This window comes from Lynx canadensis, chromosome D4 (genome assembly GCF_007474595.2).
Source record: "Lynx canadensis isolate LIC74 chromosome D4, mLynCan4.pri.v2, whole genome shotgun sequence".
Lineage (NCBI taxonomy): Eukaryota > Metazoa > Chordata > Mammalia > Carnivora > Felidae > Lynx > Lynx canadensis.
The window spans coordinates 26,862,345-26,888,575 of NC_044315.2; the positions used below are offsets into that span (position 1 = coordinate 26,862,345).

At 41.8% G+C, this 26,231-nt stretch overlaps 1 protein-coding gene across 1 annotated transcript in view; it reads right to left on the reverse strand.

Moving 5' to 3' along the window:
* The window catches only part of TUT7 (terminal uridylyl transferase 7), a 61,191-nt gene that overhangs the window by 25,438 nt on the left and 9,522 nt on the right, over positions 1-26,231 (reverse strand). Inside the window, 11 exon segments of the mRNA XM_030292971.1 lie at positions 4,069-4,126; positions 6,008-6,108; positions 6,970-7,056; positions 8,246-8,396; positions 8,799-9,877; positions 11,268-11,448; positions 14,607-14,759; positions 20,309-20,428; positions 22,263-22,389; positions 23,178-23,247; positions 24,175-24,226. Coding sequence (XP_030148831.1) covers positions 4,069-4,126; positions 6,008-6,108; positions 6,970-7,056; positions 8,246-8,396; positions 8,799-9,877; positions 11,268-11,448; positions 14,607-14,759; positions 20,309-20,428; positions 22,263-22,389; positions 23,178-23,247; positions 24,175-24,226 — 2,179 coding nt within the window.

The window sequence follows — 26,231 nt, forward strand, 5'->3', positions numbered from 1 at the left end:
TGGGATTGTGAAGGCTATTGAGTCGACTTGACGGAAAGGAATGAGTGATAGGAGATGGGGTAGAAACCAGGAAGCGCCCAAATAGAGAACATATATATCCTGCTAAGAATTATCCTTAGAGGCAAATAGATACCAATGAACTGTATAAGTTGGGAAGAATCACTGGCCATATCTATTCGGACAATGCCCCTGGCTATGGACAGACTGGAGGCACCCGGAATGGAGGCAGAGTGACCATTATAAAAAATGATCTGGACCTGAACTACCATGATGGCACAGAGATGCAGAGAAGCAGCAAGACAGGCTTGAGAGCAGGTGTACCTGGATGGGCTGGGGAAGTGGAGGCGGTGGGGGGTGGGGATAAGCGAGAAGGAATCGCTGGTAAGAGTAAGAGCTACTGGTTCCTGAGCTCCTAGGATCCTTCACAAACATTACCTCCTAAGAGTAATCACCTTCACCCAACAGATTGAAAGACAGAGCCCCAGAGAAAGTAACTTGCTTAGGAATATGCAGCTAGTGGGGCACCTGGGTGGCTCAGTGGGCTAGGCATCCGACTCTTGATTTCAGCTCAGGTCACGATCTCAGGGTTCATGAGATCGAGTCTGGAGTCAGGCTGATGGCATACAGCCTGCTTCGGATTCTCGCTCTCCCTTGCTCTCTGCCCCTCCCCTACTCGCCACTCTCTCTCTCCCTCTCTCAAAATAAATAAATAAACATTAAATTAAAAAAAAAAAAAAGGAATATGCAGCTAGAATATGAGCTGCGGAGCCGAGATTCATGTGTGGGTGTGACCAACTCTAAATTTCTACTGAACCTATTCTAGGACGAATGAATGATCACTTGACCCATTTTGGTGGGTCCAAGGATGTCAATGTCAATGACCAAGAAAGTGGATTCAGAAGGAAGAGCGGGTTGCAGCAGAAGGAAGGCAGTAAAGAGGAGCTCATTCTGAGATGGAGTTTGAGGTTTTTCTCAAAAAGGTAAATGGCAATATCTAGAGGGCAGATGCACAGTGATCCAGAGCTCAGGGAAAAAGTATGTATATGACAGAAGAAATTACAGAAAAATACATCTGTGTGGGAGACAGAGGAGGTCTAACTTACACTGACGCATTGACGTTCGAATCTGCTGAACACTTGGCGCATGCTAGATGCCGTACTTAAATGTACGACACCTTTCTTAACCTTAAATCCCATTATTGCTGATCTACTTTTGAAGATGAGGAACGGAGCACTTACAATGAGGCTGAGTGTCTTTCCAGGCACACACAGCCAACAAGTGGGGAGCCAAGGTTTAAAAGCAGAGAATCTGATTCCAGAACCCCCACCAACTACTCTGTTACCCTGCCTCTAAATTAGATAGCCTTTTACTCCATTTCCTTCCCATTCTAGAATTTGACACTAGCCTGTCCCATTACCAGCCTGTCCTCTAGGATTTATCCACAGCACATCATCCTGGTTCTTGTCAGTCCAAGGGCTCCTTTTTCAGTGTCCTTACTTAATTTCTACCCACAGAAATTAAGGCCTAGTCCTTAACTTCTCTCAAATGATCCCTTAGAATTGTCTTATTCTTCGTCTTTCTTTCTTCAAGGATTTCAATACAAAACGGTTTTCTTTTGTTCTTCAGTCCTGACAACTCTGTATTTCCAATTGCTTGCTGGACTCTTAGAAATTAAACCTTTATGGCAAACTAAACACCTCCACATGGTGTTCTCTGCCAACGTCCCCATTTCCCAAGTATCCAGACATTAGCCTGAACTCTTAGTTCTTACTTGTAGGTACCAAATCTAGGAAACTTCCCCTCGGGAATCTCTCCTATCCTTTTCGTTTTAGTTACGGTCCTTCTAACCTGAATTCACTTAGATTATACCTGCCCTGGGAGACTCCACCAGTTGCCTAAAAAGCTTAGTTTTTATTGGGTTGCTCTTCTCTTGGAGAAACTTCACTGGTTTCCAAATATCTGTGGGCTTTCCTTTATATAGTAATAGTAACCACTTGAAACTCCTCTCTAAATGTATTGATCTTCCCACTGTCGACACTCCAAAATATACTACAGCAACGGCTCACATTCAGGTGCACGTCCCGTTAGGAATGACTTCTCTTTTATCCTTTTTGAATCATACTCATCATCCCCTGAGATCAGAATAAACCCATCTCTTACATGAATCTCCCCTATGCAACTCTTGCCCAGAACTTCTCTCCCCTTAGAACTTACCAAACACTTACTGCAGCTTGACTCATTCTGAAAAATGAATACTACCTTACAATGTTACATGGTCTGTGAGATTACCTTCCTGTTTTTAAGATCTGAAAGCTGTCCAAGGAAAAGACTTCTGTAGACTTATTTTTATCGCTCCACCATCCCTAAGTGCCCAATACAGTGCTGAGCACATAGTAGGCACCCAATAAGATAGTTTGGGAGACTTAGATTTCAGGGCACCTGGGTGGCTCAGTCAGTTTAGTATCTGACTCTTAATTTCAGCTCAGGTCATGATCTCATGGTTTGTGAGTTCGAGCCTCGCACTGGGCTCTGCGCTGACAGTGCAGAGTCTGCATGGGATTCTCTGTCTCCTTCTTTCCCTGTCCCTCTCCAGCTCACGCTCTCTTTCAAAATAAAATAAATAAACATTAAAAAAAAAATCTTTACATTTAAAAAGAAAAAAGATTTTATTTTTAAGTAATCTCTACAACCAAACGTGAAGCTCAAACTTACAATCCTGAGATCAAGAGTTGCGTGCTCTACCTCCTGAGCCAGCCGAGTGCCCCTAAAAATGACCTGTTTTTAACAATGGCTCATTCTTAGGAAATATAAACTGCCATATTTAGGTGAAAGGAACGTGGTATCTGCAGTTTAATCTCAAATGGTACAGAAAAAAATTGTGAGCAAGAAAGAGACAGAATGAGTATCGAATGTGGTAAAATGTTAACAACTGGTGGATCCGAATGAAGTACATGCAGCGTTCTTTATACAATTTTTACTGCTTTAATTTTCAAATTATTTCAAAATAAAAAGTCAAAATCTAGCTCAGTACAAATAATTAATAATTGTGGCAACTTAGCAATTTAGTTTCTTTGCACACTCTTCAAAAAAATTTAAAAAGCTCATGATCTTTAGAGGTAAAATTCCTAAGTGAGGGGAACACTTATTTTCGATGACAAAAACAATTACATCAATGCATGTTATTAAAAAAAAATACTGATGCTCCAGGTTACCTTTCAGAAGAAATAAACCAAAATTAAGATTATCTTGTTATGGAAGTAACATGGTACCCTTTTTATTTAAACTCCTGGAAATAAAAAATATAAAACAAAAAGGGGAGATAGCACTCACGGTGTATGTTTGTGTGTCTATGTGTGTGCTGCCCGTGATGTTAACTTAAGTCTACTCTTGACTGAGATAAAAGAAAGCTTTTGATGGACACATCATGGATTTTAAGTGTTGTGAGGGTATGGACCATATCTTGTTCACCTTCATTCCCAGCTCCCAGCTCCCAGCACAGAAATTTGCTGCATCACATTTTAAAAGAAGATTCTCACTGTTAACAGCATCCACAGCTGTCCCTGACAGCAAAAGAACATGTCAATGGCATGTCAGCACCGTGCACTATTCATAGCATCTACACATTTTATAGCTTTCTCAATTTATCGATGGCAAGGGATCAAGTAAAGTTAGATGACTTGTTCAGGGTTGCATACAGTTGTCCAGCAATACAGCTACAAATACAATCCATAAGCCCCCAGTGCTTTCCATGTACTTCATGCTGCTGTCAGCAACCCCTACACTTTGGGTAATACAAGGTCAATAAAGCAAAAAGATTTCCAAAATTTCTTGCCTGTATGGTATATGCTTGTTTTGAAATAAAACTGAGCCAGGCAACGATATGCACACCAATGACCACTGATTCCCTCAGTCTTTCATACTGAATGACAAAATTTTTTAAAGACACCAATACCGCACACGTGCTACCGATGAGCCACTCTATGGTTTCACTGGCATTGATGAATTCTAAGGATGCAAAACACTAATTAAAAAGACAAGACTATTTTTGGAAAAAGTTTGTAGAGGTACCTGAATGTTTTTTGAGGACTCTTGCCAATTCTTCAATAGTTCTTACACAGTCCAACCCCTGCAACAAAAATTGCACATACTGAATCGAAAATGGAAGACAGGTTCCTAACCTGGTAACAAATAGTTTCCATTACCTTTAGAAATAATAAGTTCAACCCATCTATATAGATTTTTTTCTCGTTTAGGCAAGCCTTGGTCAGTATTCATAGGAAATATCCTGAGGATACAAAAGGTCCCCGCAGCCCTCACTTACTAATTGTACAACAAAGGCTGAAATCAGAGCACCTGGAAAAGTCTGAACCATGAGGACCTCCATTTCCCCTTCTCTGTAACCATGTTACTCAGAAGTACCCTCTGTGCCAGAATAAGTAAGAGGGAGCTTCTGTGGCCCCTCTTATTCATTCTGGATGGACTTTCATTATCTTTCAATTACAAGAACTGCTGTGGAAAGTAATGAAGCTTAGATGCTCTCTCTCCACAGGACGAGGCGAATCAAGGTCATGTAGCAAATACCAATGTTTCAAATAAATCATACTTAAAAACAGCGGGCCGACATTTTACAACATAAGCCCTTTTGATGGTTATACACATCGCAGAACATATTTGGAATTTTACTTCAGAAATGCCCGGGGCGCCTGGGTGGCGCAGTCGGTTAAGCGTCCGACTTCAGCCAGGTCACGATCTCGCGGTCCGTGAGTTCGAGCCCCGCGTCGGGCTCTGGGCTGACGGCTCAGAGCCTGGAGCCTGTTTCCGATTCTGTGTCTCCCTCTCTCTCTGCCCCTCCCCCGTTCATGCTCTGTCTCTCTCTGTCCCCAAAATAAATAAACGTTGAAAAAAAAAAATTTAAAAAAAAAGAAATGCCCGCAAAGCTAGTTTTATAAGCCATGTAAAAATTCATTATTGATGATGTGCAATAAGGTAATTCCACATATTGGACCCAACCTTGTTTATCCTCTTTACTCACCAAACTCAGGGTAGGTAACTTTTGGCTATTTTCCCCAAATCAGATACATCCTCAAAAGACAAAGACTTGAAAATAAGGAAAGACATAAAAAAGACCTTGAGTGACAGCAGCATCACTCATTTGGATACACAGCATTTGGACTGTTGTTAAAAATTAAAAAAGAAAGGGACTTAGCACTTCTTAGACTTTATGCCTTTATGCAGTATTTCATATCTGTCAGGGGCCAGCAAACCTTTTCTGCTTTGCAAATCATACTACTCTGTTACAAGTACTCGACTCGGTAGTTATCAAGTAAAAGCAGAAGCTGCAACCGCGTCACAAGTGAAGGGGTGTGACTGTGTTCTAATGAACCTGTACTGACAAAATATGCCTGTGGCTGGGTTTAGCCCGTGGGCCCTAGTCTGCGGACTCCTGACAGGCGTGATCCAAGCTGATGTGCACAACAATCTCTGGGGGCAAGAGGAACAGAAATGATCCTTTTCATTTTATGGGTTTATCAACCAAAGACCACATGTTTAGGAACTCATGAAACCAAGTCTGTCTTGAATCTGGGTCTCTGAACTGTAAGTTTAGCACTCTTATCATCAAATCCCATTTGACTGCCTGCTAAAAACCATCTCAGAAAACCACACTGCCTGCCTCCTCAAAACTTTTCAAGAAGTCTTATACGGGGTGTGTGTGGCAAAGTCAGCCTCCGGGCTATGCCAGGGGGACCCTGCGGGGGCTGGTTTGGCTTTGTCACGTTCCCACGGGTCACTTCCAAAGGCACTTTGTACCGTGGGTGGAAAAGACAAGCTTCGGGGCTCCTCAGGTTTACCTCTAAGCTTCTTAAGTATCTGACCAGAGAGACTGTGCCACATGGCATGCTCCGTATGGTATGCTCTGGTAGATGTGGAAAATACCAAGATGTCCTGTCAGTCAAGATGGTCAAATCACACTGCCGCAGCAGATTTGAGTTTTACGTGGTCACCGTACCTCCGCGGTTTCCAGCCCGTTAATTGTCATGCAGACGTCAAGGTCACTCTGTTTGAACCCAAATCCATTTTTGGAGGAGCCAAACAAGCTCAATTTAGTTCCTGTTGGGGATAGACGAAAAGTGATAACTAATTACCTGAGTACATTTAATGTTCTGATCAAAACGGCCCTCACATGGATCAAAAATACCCATCTGTTAACTATCCTCATTCTATTGTCGTATTTATGACAAACTACTTTCTCTCAAAATTTACTTTAAACAAATACAATGTGTATATGGTGTGAAAGACCACCAAGTGCCACTTTTTTCTTAAATTGCAAGGACATTTCAAAGAAAATGTGGATCACACCAGTATATTTAGTAATGTAAGCTTACTGCTCTCTAAATATTCACTTTGTGGAATATTTTCCAAAGTCTGGAGGTGCAAACTTTGACTTCAAACATAACACGAAATGAAATTTCACTTGTGGTGTCTGCTAACAGAAATCCCACACTGCTGCTGTCCTGTATGTCGGTAAAGCAGCAGAGCAAAGAGCATCCAAAGTACATCACAAAGTAACCACAGCCCTGTCCCCACCGTCCCCGCAAAACTTTCTCGTTCTCAAAGTTAATGTGCTTGTAACACATGTGCTCGTTCTGAAGGAAGGTCACGCTACCTTTCTTTTCTTTAAAAATTTTTCTTAACGTTTATTCATTTTTGAGAGTGAGAGAGACAGAGCGTGAGTGGGGGAGGGGCAGAGAGAGAGAGGGAGACACGGAATCCGAAGCAGGCTCCAGGCTCCAAGCTGTCAGCACAGGGCCCGACGCGGGGCTTGAACTCACAGACTGCGAGATCATGACCTGAGCGGAAGTCGGACGCTTAACTGACTGAGCCACCCAGGCGTCCCATTTTTTTTTTTTTTTTAACACTTATTCATTTTTGAGAGACCTTTCTTTTCTTAAAGGTTAAAAAGTTATTTACCTGGAAACTCCTGTCTTATGAAACTTTCTAGGTTTTGCCGAATATGTTCACGAGCCTGATCTTCCAAAATAGTTGGAGAAAAATCCTCTGTTTAAAATAGAAAACATTCAGAAACAAAGATTGTTCACGTTCTTTGCGGGGGGGGGGGGAGGGGGGGGGAAGATCACACTTTTTATAAAACAAAATCTAGCAAGTTTAAAAGAAAGCCCTAAATTTCGAGCATCTTCTTGGTAGACAGCATTAGTAATATACAATAGAGTCTGTCTTTCTTTGAAAAACTTCTGCCCCCAGGAACTGCTCCTGAAATAGAAACAAATCTGAGTAGCGGTTCTGCTACTAGATTCCAGAGACCCCAGGGGTCTATAAAGGTGGTCTTCAGGCAACTCTCCCAAGGTGTGAACGCAAACCTTTATGAGCAGGTGCCTATGTTTCTGAGGGGAACCTAGTTTTCCTTTCATAGCTTATCACCTCCAAAAAGGTTTGCAGAAGACTAAGTCACCAGCTAAGAACAAGTGTCTTCTGGCAGGGACACCTCAGGACGGAGAGCGGAGCGCTGTGAGGCGTCAGGCTCATCTCGAGTCGCCTGCCTCTCCTTTAAATGCTTTTCCTTTGTGGAACCTTAACCCTCTGTATACCAATGCTTCCCCACACTGGTGTTCCTCAAAGGGCTGTTAGGGAGCTATTAATTAGTGTTAATTAAAAAGTATATTATGCCCACATTTTGGGAATATTTCAATAAAGAGTTAAACAGGTTTTTTACTAGAACATTTCTCAGAAGCCAATATGATGCTAACATGCCCTGTAAATCTCTTGCCCCAACCCCAACACCCCCAGCCTCCGCTGAGGGTAGACGCATTCCCTCCTTGATCTGTGGAACTATTTTATTTTAAGTGCGGGGCTTGAACTCACGACCCTGAGATCATGACATGAGCTCAGATCAAGAGTCTGATGCTTAACCTACTGAACCACCCAGGCACCAACTGTCACGAAACACTAATAACTGCTTAGAAAAACAGTCCAAGGAACACCAGTTGGGAATGCCAGTACTCCAATAGCAAGGCTTAAAAGGTCCTCCCTGTCCCCGTTTTTCCTGCAACAATTATTTACTATGCATCTCAGCCAGAATAGGCATTACACACAGAGCTCCATGGACACGGGGGAAAATGGGACAGACTTGGTCCCAGTGATGGAGCTAACAGGTTAGTGAGTCAGAGGACTCTTGGGGCAAATGCCAATGCGACATTCTGACAAATGAAAAGAAGTGTTAGTAACTTACTGTAACACTGGATGCAAACTTGATCTAAGATATTTGAAAATTTGGGTGTCAGTGGCGGCAGAGGTTCCAGCTGAATTCTTTTGAAGTCTTCGGGACAGTCCTTCTTGAGATGGCCTTCTCGTTTGCATAAACTGCACACGACTGTAGGAGACTATGGGAAGGTGGCAAAGCAAACCAAGACTTCGTTTACAACTCTATTTGCCAACTAAAGGGGTCCTGAATCATTTTCTCAAAAGCCCCACAGCCTACTCTGACTTCCCAAAGGAACAAAAATAACGTGCAACCGCTGCAAACTACTTGAGATGGGGACATCTTCTGGGATACTCAGGAGTAAAAGGGAGTTATTTCCACTCCCGACATCATTCCCAACGGCCTATGCAAATTCCCAGGGGTCTAAGGAGGGCAGGACATGGAGCGGTTGTACCAGAGTGGAAGACGAACTCCTGACTACCACCCGGACAGGGCACAGCTCTGTTCCAGTCCACAAAATTTAAAATTACATGCACTAAAAAACCACTTAACGTCTCTTAGTTCGAGGAGTGGCACGGATTACCTTGCCTTTGGTGAAGATGAGTTTACTAAATTCATAGAAGAAATCAGACTGATCTGCAGTGCAACTTTCCTCACATGCATTTTCTTCTTTAAGACTGATTTTATTCAATTCCATTAGTAGAGCCCCGTCCACATGTTTTCCATCTTCTTTCAGGTCTTTATACTTAGCAGATCCGCCTAATTCATCGTCCTCCTCAGACAGGGCGTCCTCGTCCCCTGATCCTGTGTACGGATTTTCTAACTCATCTTCATTTGCCAAGTCGTCCTCATCTTCCCTCCGGGGAATGGACAGCCTGGGTTCTTCATCGTCCTCCTCTTCCTCTTCCTCCTCCTCCTCCTCCTCCTCGGAATGAATGATTCTTGACACGTGACCCTGTCTTGAAGGGGCAAAGTGGCCTAGAGCATCTTCCAGCTCATCAGGACCTTCTACGCCTTCTTCATCAACATCAGCCTTGTCCTCCGAGGTGACGAATCCATCACACTCGTCGGCCGTAGGACTGTGGAAGTCTTCCACATCCAAAGTGTTATGTGTCTCCTTATTTTGTGTGCCGCCACGGAGGACAAGCTCTCCACATCTGCTACTGCTTGGCCCTTGATCACCGGCAGGCAAAGGATGCTTGCCCTCGCTCCCAGCTTTACTTCCCGCTGCTCGACGGTGTGCTTTAACATCCTCACAACCATCACAACCGGCCCCTGTCCTGATACGGCTGGAGTTTTCCAGGTGGATGCTGACATGCGCGTGCCCCATTTCCTCTGTTGGGGGGCCTCCAAAGCTTTCAGCAGTCTCTGTAAGTGGCCGTACCTGGCAGGTGTTCGCACCTGAACTGGCAGCACCTGGCTCTTGAGCCAAAGCTGAGCTTTTGAGTTCATCACCTTTTGCTCGTGCCCCCACGCTTGCTACTTCTTTAGGGTGTTCGGAAATACGTGTGACAGTATTCAGAGGCTTTGGAAGGCTGGATTTTGTAATTTTGTGTGGAAGAGCAAAATACTTATATGTTGTCCTTAAACAATGAAGTATATATTCAAACACGGGCTGATTATTTAGAGTCCTTGCCACATTTCTTTTAACAGAGTAGGGATCTGTAACGAGAAGAAAAAAAAAACAAAAACCCACCACTTCATACGTTTCCATTTCACATTTTAAAAATTAGCCTGCTGTAGACAAGACAACAAACACACACTACTAGAATTTAGCGTGAATCTTGTATGCGTTTTACCAAACTGGGGGTGGGATGTGGTTTCAGAACAAAAAGAAATGTTTTCTTAAACATCTGCTCTATGAAGAGAACCCATTCTGCTGAGAACCAGTACCCCTTCCCTAGTCTGTTCTGTGACTGTGGAGGTAAAAAAGGTGTCATCAGTGTGGCTCTCGCGCCCTGGGGAAGGGAGGTCTTCCCGCCAGGCTCTGCTGAGTGCTCTGCCTCCCCACTCAGCCAGGCCCTGTGGTGTGTAGAGCTTACCTCCACTCTTCTGCCCTGGGAAGCCCCATCACTGAACTGGCTGGACTGAATTCAGGGGCGAGAGGGAGGCACCAGGAGGAGACACCACTTCTCTCAATCTTTTCTCCTCCCCTAGAACTCCAGCAGGTTAGGCAATTGGCCAGAAGAGCTGAGCCAGAGAAACTGCAGGGGAGGGTTTAAAAATGTGAGATCCCCATGACTGCACACAGAATTTATGCAAAAAAAATTAATGCAAAAAAACAAAAAACAAAAAACAAAAACCCTCTTATGCAATATAAAAGCTTGAAAAAAATCAAGCAAAAATACGAGAATTCCATTTAGGAGGTTCTTTAAATTATCTGAAGGAGGAGAACTAAGATTTCTAGAGGGTTTTCAACCTCCTGATTTTGCAAAGCTGAGAAGAGCTCGTCCATTTAATGTAGTCTACAGGGCACATCAGCGACTCTTTCATACAATGGTTTTAGTTAAATGAGCCTTCACTAGAAAAAGTGTTTTCAGGAATAAGTTCCAAATGCTATTGTAGATATTCCAAAAATAACTAGCCTCTCGCTATGAAGAGGAATCCAACCAAGAATTATTTTTCATGAGGAAAAGTATTTTCTCATCTTAAACATCTAAACAACATCAACAACCCATGAAAGGGCTGAATCTAAAAATCCAGCAATGAGAACAGCAGAGAGGAAAGGAGGATTCACACATCACCAGGGGAAAAAACTTTTTTTTGCGTTTAGGTTGGTAAGCAATTTACAAAGAAAGCGAGGACTCGCCCAGCCACTGTTTAGCTATTTTTTAACTAAGACATTTTATTGCAGTGCATAAAAAACCCAGAAAGAACAGTCTGGTCCCTTGGAATGACCACGGTAACACATGCCAGAGTCTAACTGTTTATTTCGCTGTTGGGGTCAGGCCTATGTTACACGTGGGAGCTGAAAGGAGAATGAAATACAAAGCATGCGGTTAGACTGGTACCTTAAAAGGAAAGGAAATTTAAGAGAAACATTCTGAGATACCTTCAATGGCAATGCGCTTTTTGGGCCAATCCTTGGATTCACGAGACACTGATTCTTTGACACGGATACTTATCACTAAATCAGCCAAATTAAATTCTAATGCATAGAATCGAAGCATTTCCACCCAGAGCTGCCCAACTGGTACTGACGGCTGGTGCTTGAAATCAAATATTAATGATACCTAGAACAGTAAAGAGAAAACACACAGGTAGTTCCGAGGTCAGCACAATCTGAGAAACTCGAGATCATTCAAGCAAATTACAAAAACTCTGAAAAACCATAGCAAACATAGGAATGTGACAATCCATCTGGGTAAATTGCATCTAGGTTCTATTTTGTTTGTGGCAAATACTGCACTCCTGGGATGAGAGCAGGTTAAAATCTAACCATCATCACAGGGGCGGGCGGGCACTTATAGGTAGCCAGGTGGCTGGCACTCCTAATTTTGAAGCCTTAGGTTTGCGGGTCTCAGCACAGAGCTCTCCCGGGTGCTGCCGCTGAAGGGCACCTTTACACTCACGCACACTAAAATGGGCGGCAGGTTAAGGGTGTAGAGCAAAAGGCAAAACACTCCCTTCCTTTGCTCTGAGAAGCTATACCAGGGGCAACTGATCTTCAAGTTAAAAAACTTGTCTTTTTCAAAGTTTATTTAAGTAATCTCTACGCCCACCTTGGGGCTCGAACTCATGACCCTGAGACCAAGAGTCGCATACTCTTACGAATGAGCCAGCCAGGGGCACCAGAGTCAAAGAACTCTTGGTTTCAGAAATTGACGTCAGTTTTACATTGACAGGCTCTCGACAAATTGGAACATACTGTGATGGGATGTACTGGAAGGTGCACAGGACCTAGAATAGGGGGGAAAAAAAGAGTCCAAATATTGACTCTGCCACTTCTCTTTTAACTGCTCCCTGACTTAGCGTCTTCACTCTCAGCTGGCACGACAGCACAGTGGCTAAAACTGCCTTTGCCACGGGACTTTTAAGTTTGAAATCCAACTCTGCCATATACTGGCTGTGTAGGATCCTGGCCAAGCTATAGGCAGTCTAAGCCTCAGTTTCCTCATCTGAACAATCGGGATTACAGTACCCACCTCAGAGGGTTGTTGGGAGGACTGAGTGAGAGAATGTCTGTAAAGTGCTTAGCACAGTGCCTGGCACACATGTTCAAAAAATGGTCGCTATCATTATCTGCAGAGTAGGGACGGTACCACCTATAACACAGGACAGTTATGAGGATTAAATGAGAGACAAGGGAAAGCATCTGGCACATTCGGTTGCTCTCTGTATTTTTTCACTTAGGTATATAGGCTTTTAAGTACAAGGAATCCACTTATCACTGAAACATGATGTCACAACCATAAGGTGCTCTTGAGAGGTAATCTAGTTCAGTCCCCGGATGTTAGGAGAGAAAATGGAAGCCCAGAGTTGACGTGACTTGTCAAAGGTCCCGCTGCTTGTCAGTGGCAGCACGAGCAGTGTCTCAATCCCAGGACAGGGCTCTTTCATCACACCATACAATCAATCTCGACCCTATCTAGGTCTCCATTTCTGAAGTGGCAGCAGGATTAATCTCTCCACACGACACAAAGATGTAAAGATCAAGTATTTACTTCCGCTCACAGCAACAGCTTTTCCTTCTGAGGTATACAAATTTGTCTCCCATCCCACTTTATTATACTGAGGATCAAAACAAGTGGTATGGTATTTTATTAGCCACTAAATCCTGACCACAAACATTCTGTCAAATAAGATCAGGTCATCGGGTAGATGTACAAAGCAGAAGTGACTGAAAATGGAAGTTGTCCATGTCCAAACACTGTGGTTGAGGACACGAAGAAAACCCCTAGAAATTGAAAGCCTCATGAAATTTCACCGCTTTATCCAAAAGCCTTATTCAGCATCACTAAGGGCTTTTAAGCCTCTCACCAAAATGACTTGAGGATACCACACGGAACTTAAGAGACCTTTGATAGGTCTACATTAGTGGTACTTAAGCTGTTTTTCGTTATTGTTTTTATTCTTTTAAAGTAGGGAACACTTTCTTCCCCCCCCCCCCCCCAAAAAAAAAAGGAAAGAGAAAAGAATGGCAGCTAACATTTACTGTGTGCTTACCACATGCTTGGCACTGAGTTAAGCATTCCATGAGTCAGTGACCCTCTGAGAGGGTACCAATATCATTTCCAGTTTTAGGTGAGGAAACTGGGGCACAGGAAGATTAAGTCACTTGCCCAAGGACACACAGCTAGGAAGTGCGAGAGCTGGGATACGGATTCACATATTCTGGCTCCACGGCCTCTACTCTTATCCACTCCGGGAACCCCAAACAGGACACAGAAAAAAAGTGGGGGTGTTCTGGTGGTGGCAGAGGTTGAGTGGCACAGCCTCCCTTCTCTCTCCAATGCTCAAGGATTCTAGAAAACACAACGGGAGAATCTACCACTCACCACTATCTCCTCATTTTAGGCACAGGCCAGAGGAGTGACCTGACTTGTTTGTGTGTAGCTAGGGTTCGAATCCTGGTCTCAGAAGTATTTTGTGGGTATTGCTGCCATTTCATCCCATAAGGTTATGGAGAAAGGCATGAGGTCAGGGACTGTCCACCAATTTGGGGCAGATTCCTATCATTTCTAAAATAATTACAATGCTCAGATTTTTGTTTGAAATTAAAATTTTTTTTTCAACATTTATTCATTATTGAGAGGTAAAGGCTGAGCATGAGCAGGGGAGGGGCAGAGAGAGGAGGAGACACAGAATCCGAAGCAGGCTCCAGGCTCTGAGCTGTCAGCACAGAACCCGATGAGGGGCTTGAACCCGAAAACCGTGAGATCATGACCCGAGCCGAAGTCGGACGTCGAACCGACTGAGCCACCCAGGCACCCCTGAAATGTAAATGGCAATTCCTTCCCTGTGCATATATTTCCTTGCCAACCTCTAATGGTATGGATGAGGACGTGAAAACACATCATACCAAATACTTACTCGCTGTGATTTTAGTACCTTTGAGGTCAACGAACTTTTCATATATTTAAAACTCCTAATACCATCTAAGACATAAGCTCTTTGAGGATAGACAGGGATTGATCTCTGAATTCTCAGTAACCCTCACAGGACCTGGCACACAGAAGAAACTACAGAAATAACTGTATCTGATGATCTGCATTTTACCTTTTGTCTTTATTTGTCTAGTTGAAGGACCGGACAGACTAGAAAATGAAACATCCACGGAAGAGTTAAGATAGGTAAAGACAGAAAGGAGGCCTGATTCAGTCACAGAGTCCACAATGAACAATGAAATCAAATAGAAATTGTACAATTAAAACTGAGAAAGAGAACAGACCTGTCCCCTCTTCACAGGCACTTCTCTTGGTGCCTCGTGTTCTGCTGTTTCCGCATCTCCGGCAGCATTGTCAGCATACTCCCAAACCACGGTGTCTTCCTGAACATCTTTAAGGTTGAAATTTCCTAGTTTGTTCAACGAGAACCCTTCAATCTAGGAAAAATTAGACACACGCTATTATTATAAGGTAGAAAGGATTCGATATCGACCAGAGCATTATTAATCCTGGAAGAAATGGAAACACACTTCTAGCTCACTGAAAATAGAAAAGCGGGGCAGGGGGAGGGGGCGGGCACCTGGTTGGCTCAGTCGGTTGAGCGTCTGACTTTGGCTCAGGTCACGATCTCACGGTTCGTGAGTTCAAGCCCCGAGTCAGGCTGTGTGCTGACAGCTCAGAGCCTGGAGCCTGCATTTTGTGTCTCCCTCGCCCTCTGCCCCTCCCCCGCTCACGCTCTGTGCCTCTCTCTCAAAAGTAAACATTAAAAAAATTTTTTAAATTAAAAAAAAAAGAAAAAGGTATCGTTTCTGGGATACCTCCAAGACATCTGTTAATTTGAAAATACTTTTTAAACTAAAAACCAAGGTTTTAATTGGCAGAAGAAATGGTGACTTTGTGAAATAATTTTTTAGTGAAGAGTCTGGGAGAAGGTAACATGGCTTAGGCCTAGAGCCATGGGTTCTGGAGTAAAACTGCCCAGGCCCTGACCTCAGCTCCCTCCTGGAACTGTGAGACTTCCAGTCAGTGCTTGCTTTCTTCCCGTCGCAGGTTTTTGTAAAAACGGGTCGCAGTAGAACTTTCTTTATGGGATAGTTGTGATGTGAAATAATGGACATAAATCACTGACACAGGCCACAGAACGCAGTGAATACTCAATCTAAGAAACTGTTTCTATCGATGTTGTTGAGATGCAAATGGCTAAAGAAAACAGTTTGGGCTTAAAAGTTCCAAGAGATTTGGAACAAAGTTGAACAGCTTTCTTTATTGTAAAATGGGACTGATCATAGCCTTTGAACAGGTGCGTGTAGGGGGCACCTAGGTGGTTAAGTGACCGACTCTTGATTTCGGCTCAGGTCATTATCTCGCAGCTTGTGGGTTCGAGCCCCGCATCAGGCTCTGTGCTGACAGATCAGAGTCCGGAGCCTGCTTCTGATTCTGTGTCTCCCTTTCTCTCTGCCTCTCTCCACTCTCCCTCTCTCTCAAGAATAAATATTAAAAACATTTTTTTTAAAGTGCCATTAATTTTGGAAAATTTCAGTCATCATTATCCCCAATTATTTCTTCTGTTCCTTTCTCTTCTCCTTCTGATACTCTCGTAATATATATATATATATATATATATATATATATATATATATATATATCACAACTCCTGGTAATTGTCCTGCAGTTCTTTGATAGTCTGCTCTGGTTTTGTTTTTTGATCTTTGCTTTTCAGTTTGGGAAGCTTCTACTGAATGAAGTACACTGATTCTTTGCCCATCTGTGTCCAAGCTACTGATGAACCCACTGAAGGCATTCTTTATTTCTGTTACATATTTTATTTGTAGCACTTCCTTTTGATTCTTAGGGCTCCCATCTATCTCTCCACTTCTATTACCCACCTGTTCTTGCACGTCACCCATTTTTTCTGTCCGATCCCTTAGCATTTTAATCTTAGTTATTTTAATTTACCAGTTGGATAATTCCAATGCTTGCTCTGCCTCTTTAAACTATGGTGGTTTTTTTTTTTTTTTGTTTTTTTTTTTGCCTTTTTAATACGACTTGTAATTTTCTGGTGGAAAGCTGGATAGGTGTACTGGGTAAAAGGGACAGAGACAGGCCTTTAGTGTGAAGGTTTTTTTTTTTTTTAGTTATTTTTTTTGTGTGTGTGGAATGTTTATTCATTTATTTTGAGAGGGAGAGAATCCCAGATGGGCTCCATGCTCTCAGCACAGAGCCCAGCTTGGGGCTCAATCCCATAACCTAAGCCCAAATCAAGAGTCAGTTGGCTTAACCAACTGAGCCACCTAGGCACCCCAAGTGTGAGGTTTTATTTTGCTAGGAGTTAGGCTATGTGTTTGTTGTAGCTGTAGATGTCAAGAGGCTAAAACTTCATCTGGTGTCCTTGTTTTTGTCTCCCCTGTTGTCTTTGGGTTTCCTAACAGATTTCTTCTGAAATGAGGTGTTTCTGTTATAATCCCATTTTATGGGAGCTCTAATGATGTGGTGGTAAGGTCTGGGGGGAGGGGAAGCATTCTATATAGTCCTATGATCAGGTCTCAGTCTTTTAGTGACTGAGACCCTCCCCCTGCCTTCCCCCAGGTAAGAAGACAGGAAAGGTCAGGAAAGGGGCTGGAGTTAGGTACTCTCCTTTCCTCCAGGTCAGTTAAGCCCTGGTTAAAAGTTTCCCTTGAAGGCAAGCTTGTTTAGAAGAACAGAATGCTCTGGGCATACTTTAAAATTGCGACTTTTTCTCTCACTCGGCCAAAGCACGAGGGGATTTTTCTTGGATCTTCACCCTGAGAAGCTGGTGGGGGTTCCTGGAAGTAAAACCTGTGAAATTGTTGGGGGTCCCCTAAGACTGGGGCTCCCTGTTATTTTTCACGCTCAAGCTTGTCCACACTGAGCCTCCAGAGCCATAGTCTAAGCCTTCCTACCCTGGTATAGGCTCCGTTCCTGGCCTCCTGCTCTGATAAGTTATAATTTGCTCTATTTGCCTGTCTCTCCAATTTTTGGGGCAATGGTTTTCCCTGTGACCTCAATTCTCTGATGGATCTAAGAAGAGCTGTTGATTTTCACTTTGTTTAGGTTTTTTTTTGTTTTTTTTCCCCCTTTTTTCTGGGTATAGAGTGATGACATCCAAGCTCATTAATCCAACAGACTGGACCGGTTCAGAAGTTAGAGACGAGTTGATTTTATACACAGAGTTAAGGGTTCCACTTCTAATATCTTTCCCTTCTGGGTTCTTCCCCTTTATCTGGTAGCCCTAATTCCTCTTGCCAGAAAGGGGACTGGTTTTTCTCGCAGAGCTGCCTTTAGGGGTAAAGCCACAGAAAAAACGGACACTCGCTCTGTGTTGGCCACCTGCTCCAAGGTCTGACTTCTCTCCAAAGTCGGCTTGCACTTGTCTCCAGAGCGTTCGCGTTGTTGCTTTTTTTTTTTTTTTTTTTTTGGCATTTTGTTGAGAATTTATAGCTGTTACTTATACACGGATCACTTGCTTAGGAGTTCATGCCTCCGTTTCATAAGTAGAACCTGACTTTCCATTGAGGGAGAAAAGGACTACATTTGTTCTCCTACTTTGTTTTAGGAGCTTTACATTCATGGTCTCATTTCAGAATTTTTCAGATAAGGACTCCGAGGCTCAGAGAAAATAAATTGCTGGAGGTCACAGGGATATGTATAAATAACAAGAGCTGGAGGAATTGTAGTGCTATCAAACTTTAAACTACTCTTCTTTCCATTACATTCGTTACCTGGCATCCTTCATGTGTAAAGGACTGTTTGCTAAAGGCTAAGCCTATATAACCCAAAACAAGACAGATCCCAAACAATATTTACTAGGAGACTAATAAGATATTATTGTAGTGGACAAAAGATGATGAGCAGACAAAGTTAAACCTATTCATCAGTCATTATTCACTATGATTTCAACTTTTAGTCAAATCAAGGTCTACTAACAATACATGGAAGTTAAGAGGTCAGCGAGGACAGCCCCCAACATGGAAGAGGTCTGCATAGGTTGGGAGAGAATGGCTGAAGAATTTCTGAGGAGACAGATTAGGGCACAGAGGTAGGATATTCTAAACTTCTTCATGGAGAATTTTGTCTTATTCATCTGTGTATTCCCTTCAGGGCCAAATACAATGACAAACCTACACAGTGTTTTAAAGACTGTGAAGGAATGAACAGTTTAGATACTTTCATCCACATAATTTAGAAATCTTCAATGGATTTTCTACAAAAATAATGATGTAAAATTTCTGGCACCAATAAGGGACTGAAATTAACTTCTTTACCTTCACTTGCTTTATATTTCTGTGACTCTAGCAGAAGCTTCTAGCATTGGTAAGACTCTGGTACTGGCAATTGACTAGCTTAAAACATTGAAAACTGCAGATCATTTTGGTTCAAGCAGTAGAGTGTGCCTTATTTGATCCATAGAATTCAATCCATGTTTGACCACCACATACCTGTTTCTCTCATTAAATCTTAAATGAACAAATGGTATAATCACAATCAAATTCAGTGTCACCATAGAGAATTTCCAGTATCACTGCCTAGGATGTAATATACTGGCCACAGAAAAGGGTATCTTGATACTACTGTAGTCTTAAGTAAATCCTGAGGAGAACCCCCTTACCAGAATAGAAACATCCTTTTTCCTGCATCCTCACAGCAGTGACAAAGGACTACTCAGAGGTGACCAGGACCCAAGGAAAGGCATATCTCACCAAGACAATAGTGAGTATGGGAACCCATACAATGTGCTCTCAAGAGTCTAACTGGTTTGGTTCCATCCTAACGTCCTGTCTCTATTGGACTAACATGAGAGGAAAACTTCAGAGACAGACTCCCCTCTGGGTATGATGGAAAAGGTTCTTTATCGGATAAGGGTTGACTGTTCTCTCTTCGCTCCACCAGGAGAGCAGTCTAGCAGACACCCGCTGGGACCGTGCATCCTTTCAGTTCAGTACAAGCACAAAGAGAGGGCCCTTTAGGCCACTGGGACACAGAGCCGACTGCGATCCCTCTGCCGGGACCATTTACAAGGGGCTCATTCTGCTTTAGTCTTTGTTCCTAGGACCCAGCAGGTCCTTGCTTAATTCTCAATCTGTTAAGTACAAAGAAAAAACTTTTCCCTATAATCATACAATTTTGCTATGTACCCATAGGTAAGAGCTACTGCCGTAGAACATACTCTCCTTAAATGATGAGAATCCTGGGTACAGTAGGAAGAAAAGTGGTTAAAATACCAAATGTGCCCAAATAAGCTTTTCACCAAGGGAGACTTTTTATACAGTAAGTGTACATATAAGATGTTCTCAAGATAAACACTTAGGGTTTAAAAGTGAGGTTTCCAAGAGGATGAGAAGGGTATCTTGACTTTGAGATGGTTTCTCCTTAAATCCTATTTGAATAAACCAATTCAACCTTAATCTATGCAGGAAAGAGCGGCCACATCACTGAATTCTGAATCATCCTAAACACGAAAATATTATTCAAGCGGTGACAACGCTCTGCATCTTGCAGTACAGCCAGCAATCTCAACTCTTTCCTTTTGTTTCACAGGGAATGGGGAACGCAGAGGGCTGAGAGACTAGAAACAGAAAGTTACAGCAACCAAATGCTTCATGCAGTCTGTCTGGAGGTGATTTGTAAATTCAAGTATCTAGTCATACTCAGAGGAAGTATGTACCAAAGGATAAATTTAATTCAGGTTCACATTCTCTTGTTTAAAACCCTTAGGCTCATGTGTGTTTCACAAATTAAGAGGGTTCTCAGTTTAGAGAACTACTGCTACCCCTAGCACAGTATAGGCCAGCATCTTGTAGTCAAATACATTAATATTTCAGCAGTGAGAGGCATGAATGTTCAGACTAGGAGGAAAAATAAATTCATGTCAGTTCTAGTTAGGTTTTTAGGTTTTGAAATTATGCGTAAGCAACTGTGGCCCTGTAATAAAATCACTATCAGATACATAAGCAAAAAAATGTTATACCCATGATCCTAGATAAACAGGCAGAAGGGGTTCTTTCCTCTGTTGCAGAAAGAAAATGGCCATCAGGGCGAACACGTATGGTGGCAAACCTCCTTCTTCAGGGTGATCTATGCTGCAAAGCTACAAATGAGAGAAAAAAGAGTAAACGTTCTTTTCTATCAACGTATCATTTACACAATTTTTTCTAACACCTCTAACTTCGGGACACGTGGGTGGCTCAGTCGCTTGAGTGTCTGACTTTGGCTCAGGTTCTGATCCTGTGGTTCGTGAGTTCGAGCCCCACACTGGACTCGCTGCTGTCGGCACAGGGCCTGCCTCAGATCCTGCCCCCTTCTCTCTGCCCCTCTTCCACTTGCACTGTCTCTCAAAAATAAATAAACATTAAAAAACCCCAACCAAACAAACGTGTAACTTCATTCCTGTGTGTTAGATGGTTTACTTCTCAGAATAGAACACCACAATGACAAAAAATAAAACTTCCTCATACTTTTGAAGCAACCACTTACTGTGGTTGAGTGGCAACTTCAATTTCAAATTTTAATCTCATTAATTAAACTAATATTTGTTATTTCATTTTTTTAAAAACTGTAATTTATTTATTTTGAGAGAAAGAGCATGTGCACATGTGTGCACAAGTTGGGGAGCGGCAAAGAGAGAAAATCCCAAGCAGGCTCCACACTGTCAGCGCAGAGCCAGATGTGGGGCTTGAACTCACCAACCAACCCTGAGATCATGACTTGAACCAAGATCAACAGTCAGACACTCAACCGACTGAAACACCCAGGTGCCTGTGTTATTTCATTTTTTGACACCCACGGCAAATCCACTCACTTGGTGAAAACACTTATTTATGAAATCATGGGGTTCCTGGTTGGCTCAGTCAGTTAAGCAGCCAACTCTTGACTTCAGCTCAGGGTCATGATCTCACAGCTGGTGAGTTTGAGCCCCAGGCTCTGTGCTGGCAGAGTGGAGTCTGCTTGGGATTCTCTCTCTGCCCCTCCCCCACTCATGCACACGCTCGCTCTCTCTCTCTCTCTCTCTCTCTCTCAAAATAAATAAATATTTTTTAAAAAACCCACTTATTAATGTAATCAAAATGACAGTTCAATCCCAAGTACAAGCCAACTGGCTCTGCTCAGTTTAGTGGTCCCCTCATCTGAAGCTACTGCCTTGAAAATTCACGCATTGGTCAAAAAGATGATTGGGGAGAGAATGTAGGCAAATTCATTAGCACTAACAGGAAAAACAATTTAAGAGCATAGCCTACTTAGGGATGAAGCAGGAAGCAGCTTTCAAAGGATGGCATATTGTAATTATCAACTCACCCGGCTAAGGGTAAAGCAGTCCCCTGTTTATCCCGGACTGGGGCAACAGGGACTACCTACTGTTACTGTCATATCTTAATTAGTAAAGCTTTGGCTTTTCTCTACAAAGCACCTACCCAGAATCTCAATTTTATAATCATGATGGGACCTTATGTTTTAAGGAAATACTAAATGCTTAATAAATATTGAGATGTCATATTTAAAACATTATAGAAATGTAAGCACGACGAGAGAGTGGCTTCCATTTTTGGAGTCTCTGGGTACATTATTGGAAATGGTATGAGAAGGTTTACCTCAAACTTTCCTGTGCCTAACAATCACCTTGGGAAACTAGTTAGAATGTAAATTCTTGGACCATATCCTCTGGGATTTGACCTATAAATCTGATTTTTAATAAGCACTATAAATCATTTTGATCTTTTGAGCAATACTGTTATAGTGAAATAGAAATACTAAATTTTCCTTTCCGTAGACATTAAAATTTCTGTTCCAATACTCAGATGCCTATTCCCTTCATGTCTATAAATATGCATCCAAACATTTAAGATTAAATTAACCAAGCAAAAATCAAAGCATACTGTTTATGCATACATAGTATGTATTTGTGCATTTAAAGAACTCAAACCTACCTTTGCCCAGTACCTAAACGCAATCACCAAAGGAACCAGCTTTGATTCAAGTTTTCCAAGGGCAGTTAAATGGTTTGTTGTCAGACAAGCATTTTCATTTCCTGCGCTCACTTTACAAAGAAGACCACTGGTGGGGTAAAGGGTGGGGATGGGAGAGGAAAAGAGAAGGATAAAAAGTGTTATGCAGGTATCAGGTATCTTTTAAACGCTGACAACTAATTAACACTGATAATAAAGATCTTCAAAATGAAAATTAAAAACTTACTAAATCTTTATGGGTTATTTAGGCCATTGCATTAAGAAAAAGATAGGGCCTGAGCGAATTTTATTTTTCAGAACTAGAACTATGTATTTTCATATACTAAAACTATTTCTGAGGGGAAATGAAAATAAGGAAAATACTGTAAGATGTTTCAAATGAGAGTATGGATTCATCTTTGTAAGAATAAAAGAGTGTTTTCCCAAGAGTTGGAGGAATCTGCCTAATGAAGACTCATTACAGCCTACAAACCATCCATTTAACGTGGTGATGATGCTTCCAGATGGAGGAAGAGACACACGGGGGAAGTCACACTAATTGTTATTCAGCGCTGCTAAAAATGCTGCTGAAAAGGATGGCAATGTAAGGTGGCTCGATCAAGTAATGATTTGATAAAGTTGTTTTATACTGAAACCAAATGGGTCAAGATGCTTCCTCCCTATACTTCCTTTCAAATAATTATATTCTTCTTAAAATAAAACACCTTTTCCTCCTGCATCAAATGCCAAAAGTATAGAGAGAATGCTAATAGTGAGCCTGTGAAATTAACGACATAAGAAGCCTGTTATTCTAGAAACTGGACATGAAGATAATAAAGTACATGTGCTTCTGGCAAGTTTCTATTTAATATATAAACAGCTTAAAGAAACGGAGACCTTTGCTTTTCTCTGCACACCACCACTGGTACCCTAGCATGGAAGTCTGCGTCAACATCAACAAAAGACTCTGAGGAAAGAAGAAAAAAATATTAAGTAGGTTAATTAAATTTTGTTTAAAAGCAGAACTAGATAAAGTACAAGTTGTGACTTAATCTGTTCAGCCTTTTGAAAGATGATTGTGAAATAAAGCTGAGATGACTTGAAAAGGAGAGCAGTATTATGTACAATAATCAAGTAATCACATTAACTTAAAACCTTCATTTCGCAAAATTCACGTTTGATTAGAAACGACTACGTTACTGGATCAGGACAGGTAAGTGTTATGTGGATCAGGTAATTCGAAATGTGGACAGGACACTGGAAAACAAAATTGCTGCAAAAACTACTAAAATATCTGGGCTCAAAATACATCTTGACTGAAGTAAGAAGAAATGTTTAAATGTTTCAGTCAACCAAAACAAGAAGGATGGGAAAGACTAATTGAGATGAGACAGTTTAATGAGGCCTACGGAGAGCATTAAAAACTCAAAGTCCTAAGCTGGACATTACTCCGGATGACTAGTAACCCTAACCGGGAACAAGTGTTTGCTGAGTTATTAATCAGAGTTGGGTCGCATCTGTTTATCATCTATAAAGTATTAAGTTAAAGAATAAAGCAGATCACACTTTAGTTTTGCCCTCAAGAGTAAATTTTACGTATTTTGCATCTTTTTAGTCTGGGTTTAGGACTCAATCTTTACAAATTGTGACATTATCAGCAAGCTAAAAACTTTACTTAGAAAACAGTTATTTTGCATTGTAGAACAATTAGCAGGACTCCCAACTAGCTAATAATTCATGGGCATTTGCTTTGGTTTTCTGTTTGGATATTACCCAGAGAAATAATTAAAAGACACATGACTTCCTATTTTCAACATCTGACAAATAAGATATATCTAAATTACAGAGAAAATAAAACAATTAAGAGCAAAATATGGGAAGAGTTTGGCCTTACCACTGTTCTTTAAACATTCTTGAACAAGTAAGAGAACATCTGGCTGAGACATCTAGGAAACAAATCAATGAATACATCACGAATCCATATATACTTCTATTTCACTGAGATAATACAGTCATCTGAAGTTATCCAAAGACCTTTCCAAATTAGAAAGCACACTGCTACCCAAGTAAAGAAATTAATCATGCTATGTGCACACAACAGATGCATGAGAGATGAGCACCAGATGAGGGCAAGAGACCAGTTACACAGTTAACTCCTGATTAACTCATTCCTGAGGTAATTGGCCTCACAGCAAATCTCAAAGACATGAAACTGTTAATATCACCTCTCCTCTAGAAGACTACTTCAGCCCTGCCTCTCTCCAATCCTTGCTCCGCATAGGAACCAAAACCACTTAACGTCATAAATCAGACCTAGTCATGCCTCTCCTTAAAACTCTCAATGGCTTCTTATTGCCCTTAGGTCACAGTGCAACTTTCCCACGGCCCACAGATCCAGCATGTTGGGCTCTAGTCTATCCTACCTTAATGCTGCTTCTTTCTCTTGGTCCCTCCACCTTGGCTATACAATCATCCCTTCAGCAACTTGAATAGGTCACACTCAGACTGATTTAGGGTGTTTGCAAACGCTGCTTCCTCTGCCCCAAACACTTACCCTTTCACTTCTCCACTCTTATTCATCATTTAGAGCCTAGCTTAAATGTTATCACTTCCAAGGGGACCTTCATGACTACTGGATCTACACATCCCTTGTTCTTTTCTGTCACAGAACCTTGTTCCCCTGCATAGCTCTCATTACAATCAATTGTATAGATGTAATTACTTATCTCCTCCACCAGCTATGAGTTCCATGAGGGAGAAATCCTACCTGTTTTGTCCTCTGGAATCTAGTATAGTTCCTGGCATACAACATGGACTCAGTGAATATTTGCTAAATGAATGATGAGACTAAAATAACCACTATACTGGTAAATTACTCATCAGAATTTAAGGTTAAAGGAAGAGTAGAATCTATTGGCCAGTTGACTATGTAGCTATAGCAGTTAGGGATGGCAAGAAAGGAGTGGTTGTAAAATAGACATACAGGGTGTTTCCCTTTATTTTTATTTATTTTTTTAATTAAATATAATTTATTGTCAAATTGGTTTCCATACAACACTCAGTGCTCATCCCAACAGGTGCCCTCCTCAATGCCCATTACCCACTTTCCCCTCTCCCCAATCCCCCATCAAACCCTCAGTTTGTTCTCAGTATTTCAGAGTCTCTTATGGTTTGCCTCCCTCCCTCTCTGTATCTTTTTTTTCCTCCTTCCCCTCCCCCCTGGGGAGGGGATCCACATATGAGTGAAAACATATGGTATCTGTCTTTCTCTGCCTGACTTATTTCACTTAGCTTAATACCCTCTAGTTCCATCTACATTGCTACAAATGGCCAGATTTCACTCTTTCTCATTACCAAGTAGTATTCCATTGTATATATAAACCACATCTTTATCCATTTGTCAGTTTATGGACATTTAGGCTCTTTCCATAATTTGGCTGTTGTTGAAAATGCAGCTATAAACATTGGGGTACAAGTGCCCCTATGCATCAGCACTCCTGTATCTCTTGGGTAAATTCTTAGCAGTGCCATTGCCAGGTCATAGGGTAGATCTATTTTTAATTTTTTGAGGAACCTCCACAGGAACCTTCTTTATTAACTAGCAACCCAGGCAAATGGGCATAAGCCATCTGCAACCTGGCCTGGGGAACCACCAACAGATAAATAGATAATCTATGAAAGTGCCTTCCAGGTTCAAAATTCTGAATCATCAACATCTTTTTAAATTACATTAAACCAGAAATCCAGGCTAGGTGTGGTTCTTTAAAAGCACAATTCTTTAACAAAGTAGATGTATAGAAGAGGAAACTCAGGAGCGAATTGAGCTTTTGGGTCAAAAATGTTTACATATACACACGATTTAAAATCTGAAATTCTCTGATGTTAGAAAAGTTGACTTTACCAAGATAATTTAACCTTAAGATAACAGAATCTAAAAAGCCCCATTAAGGT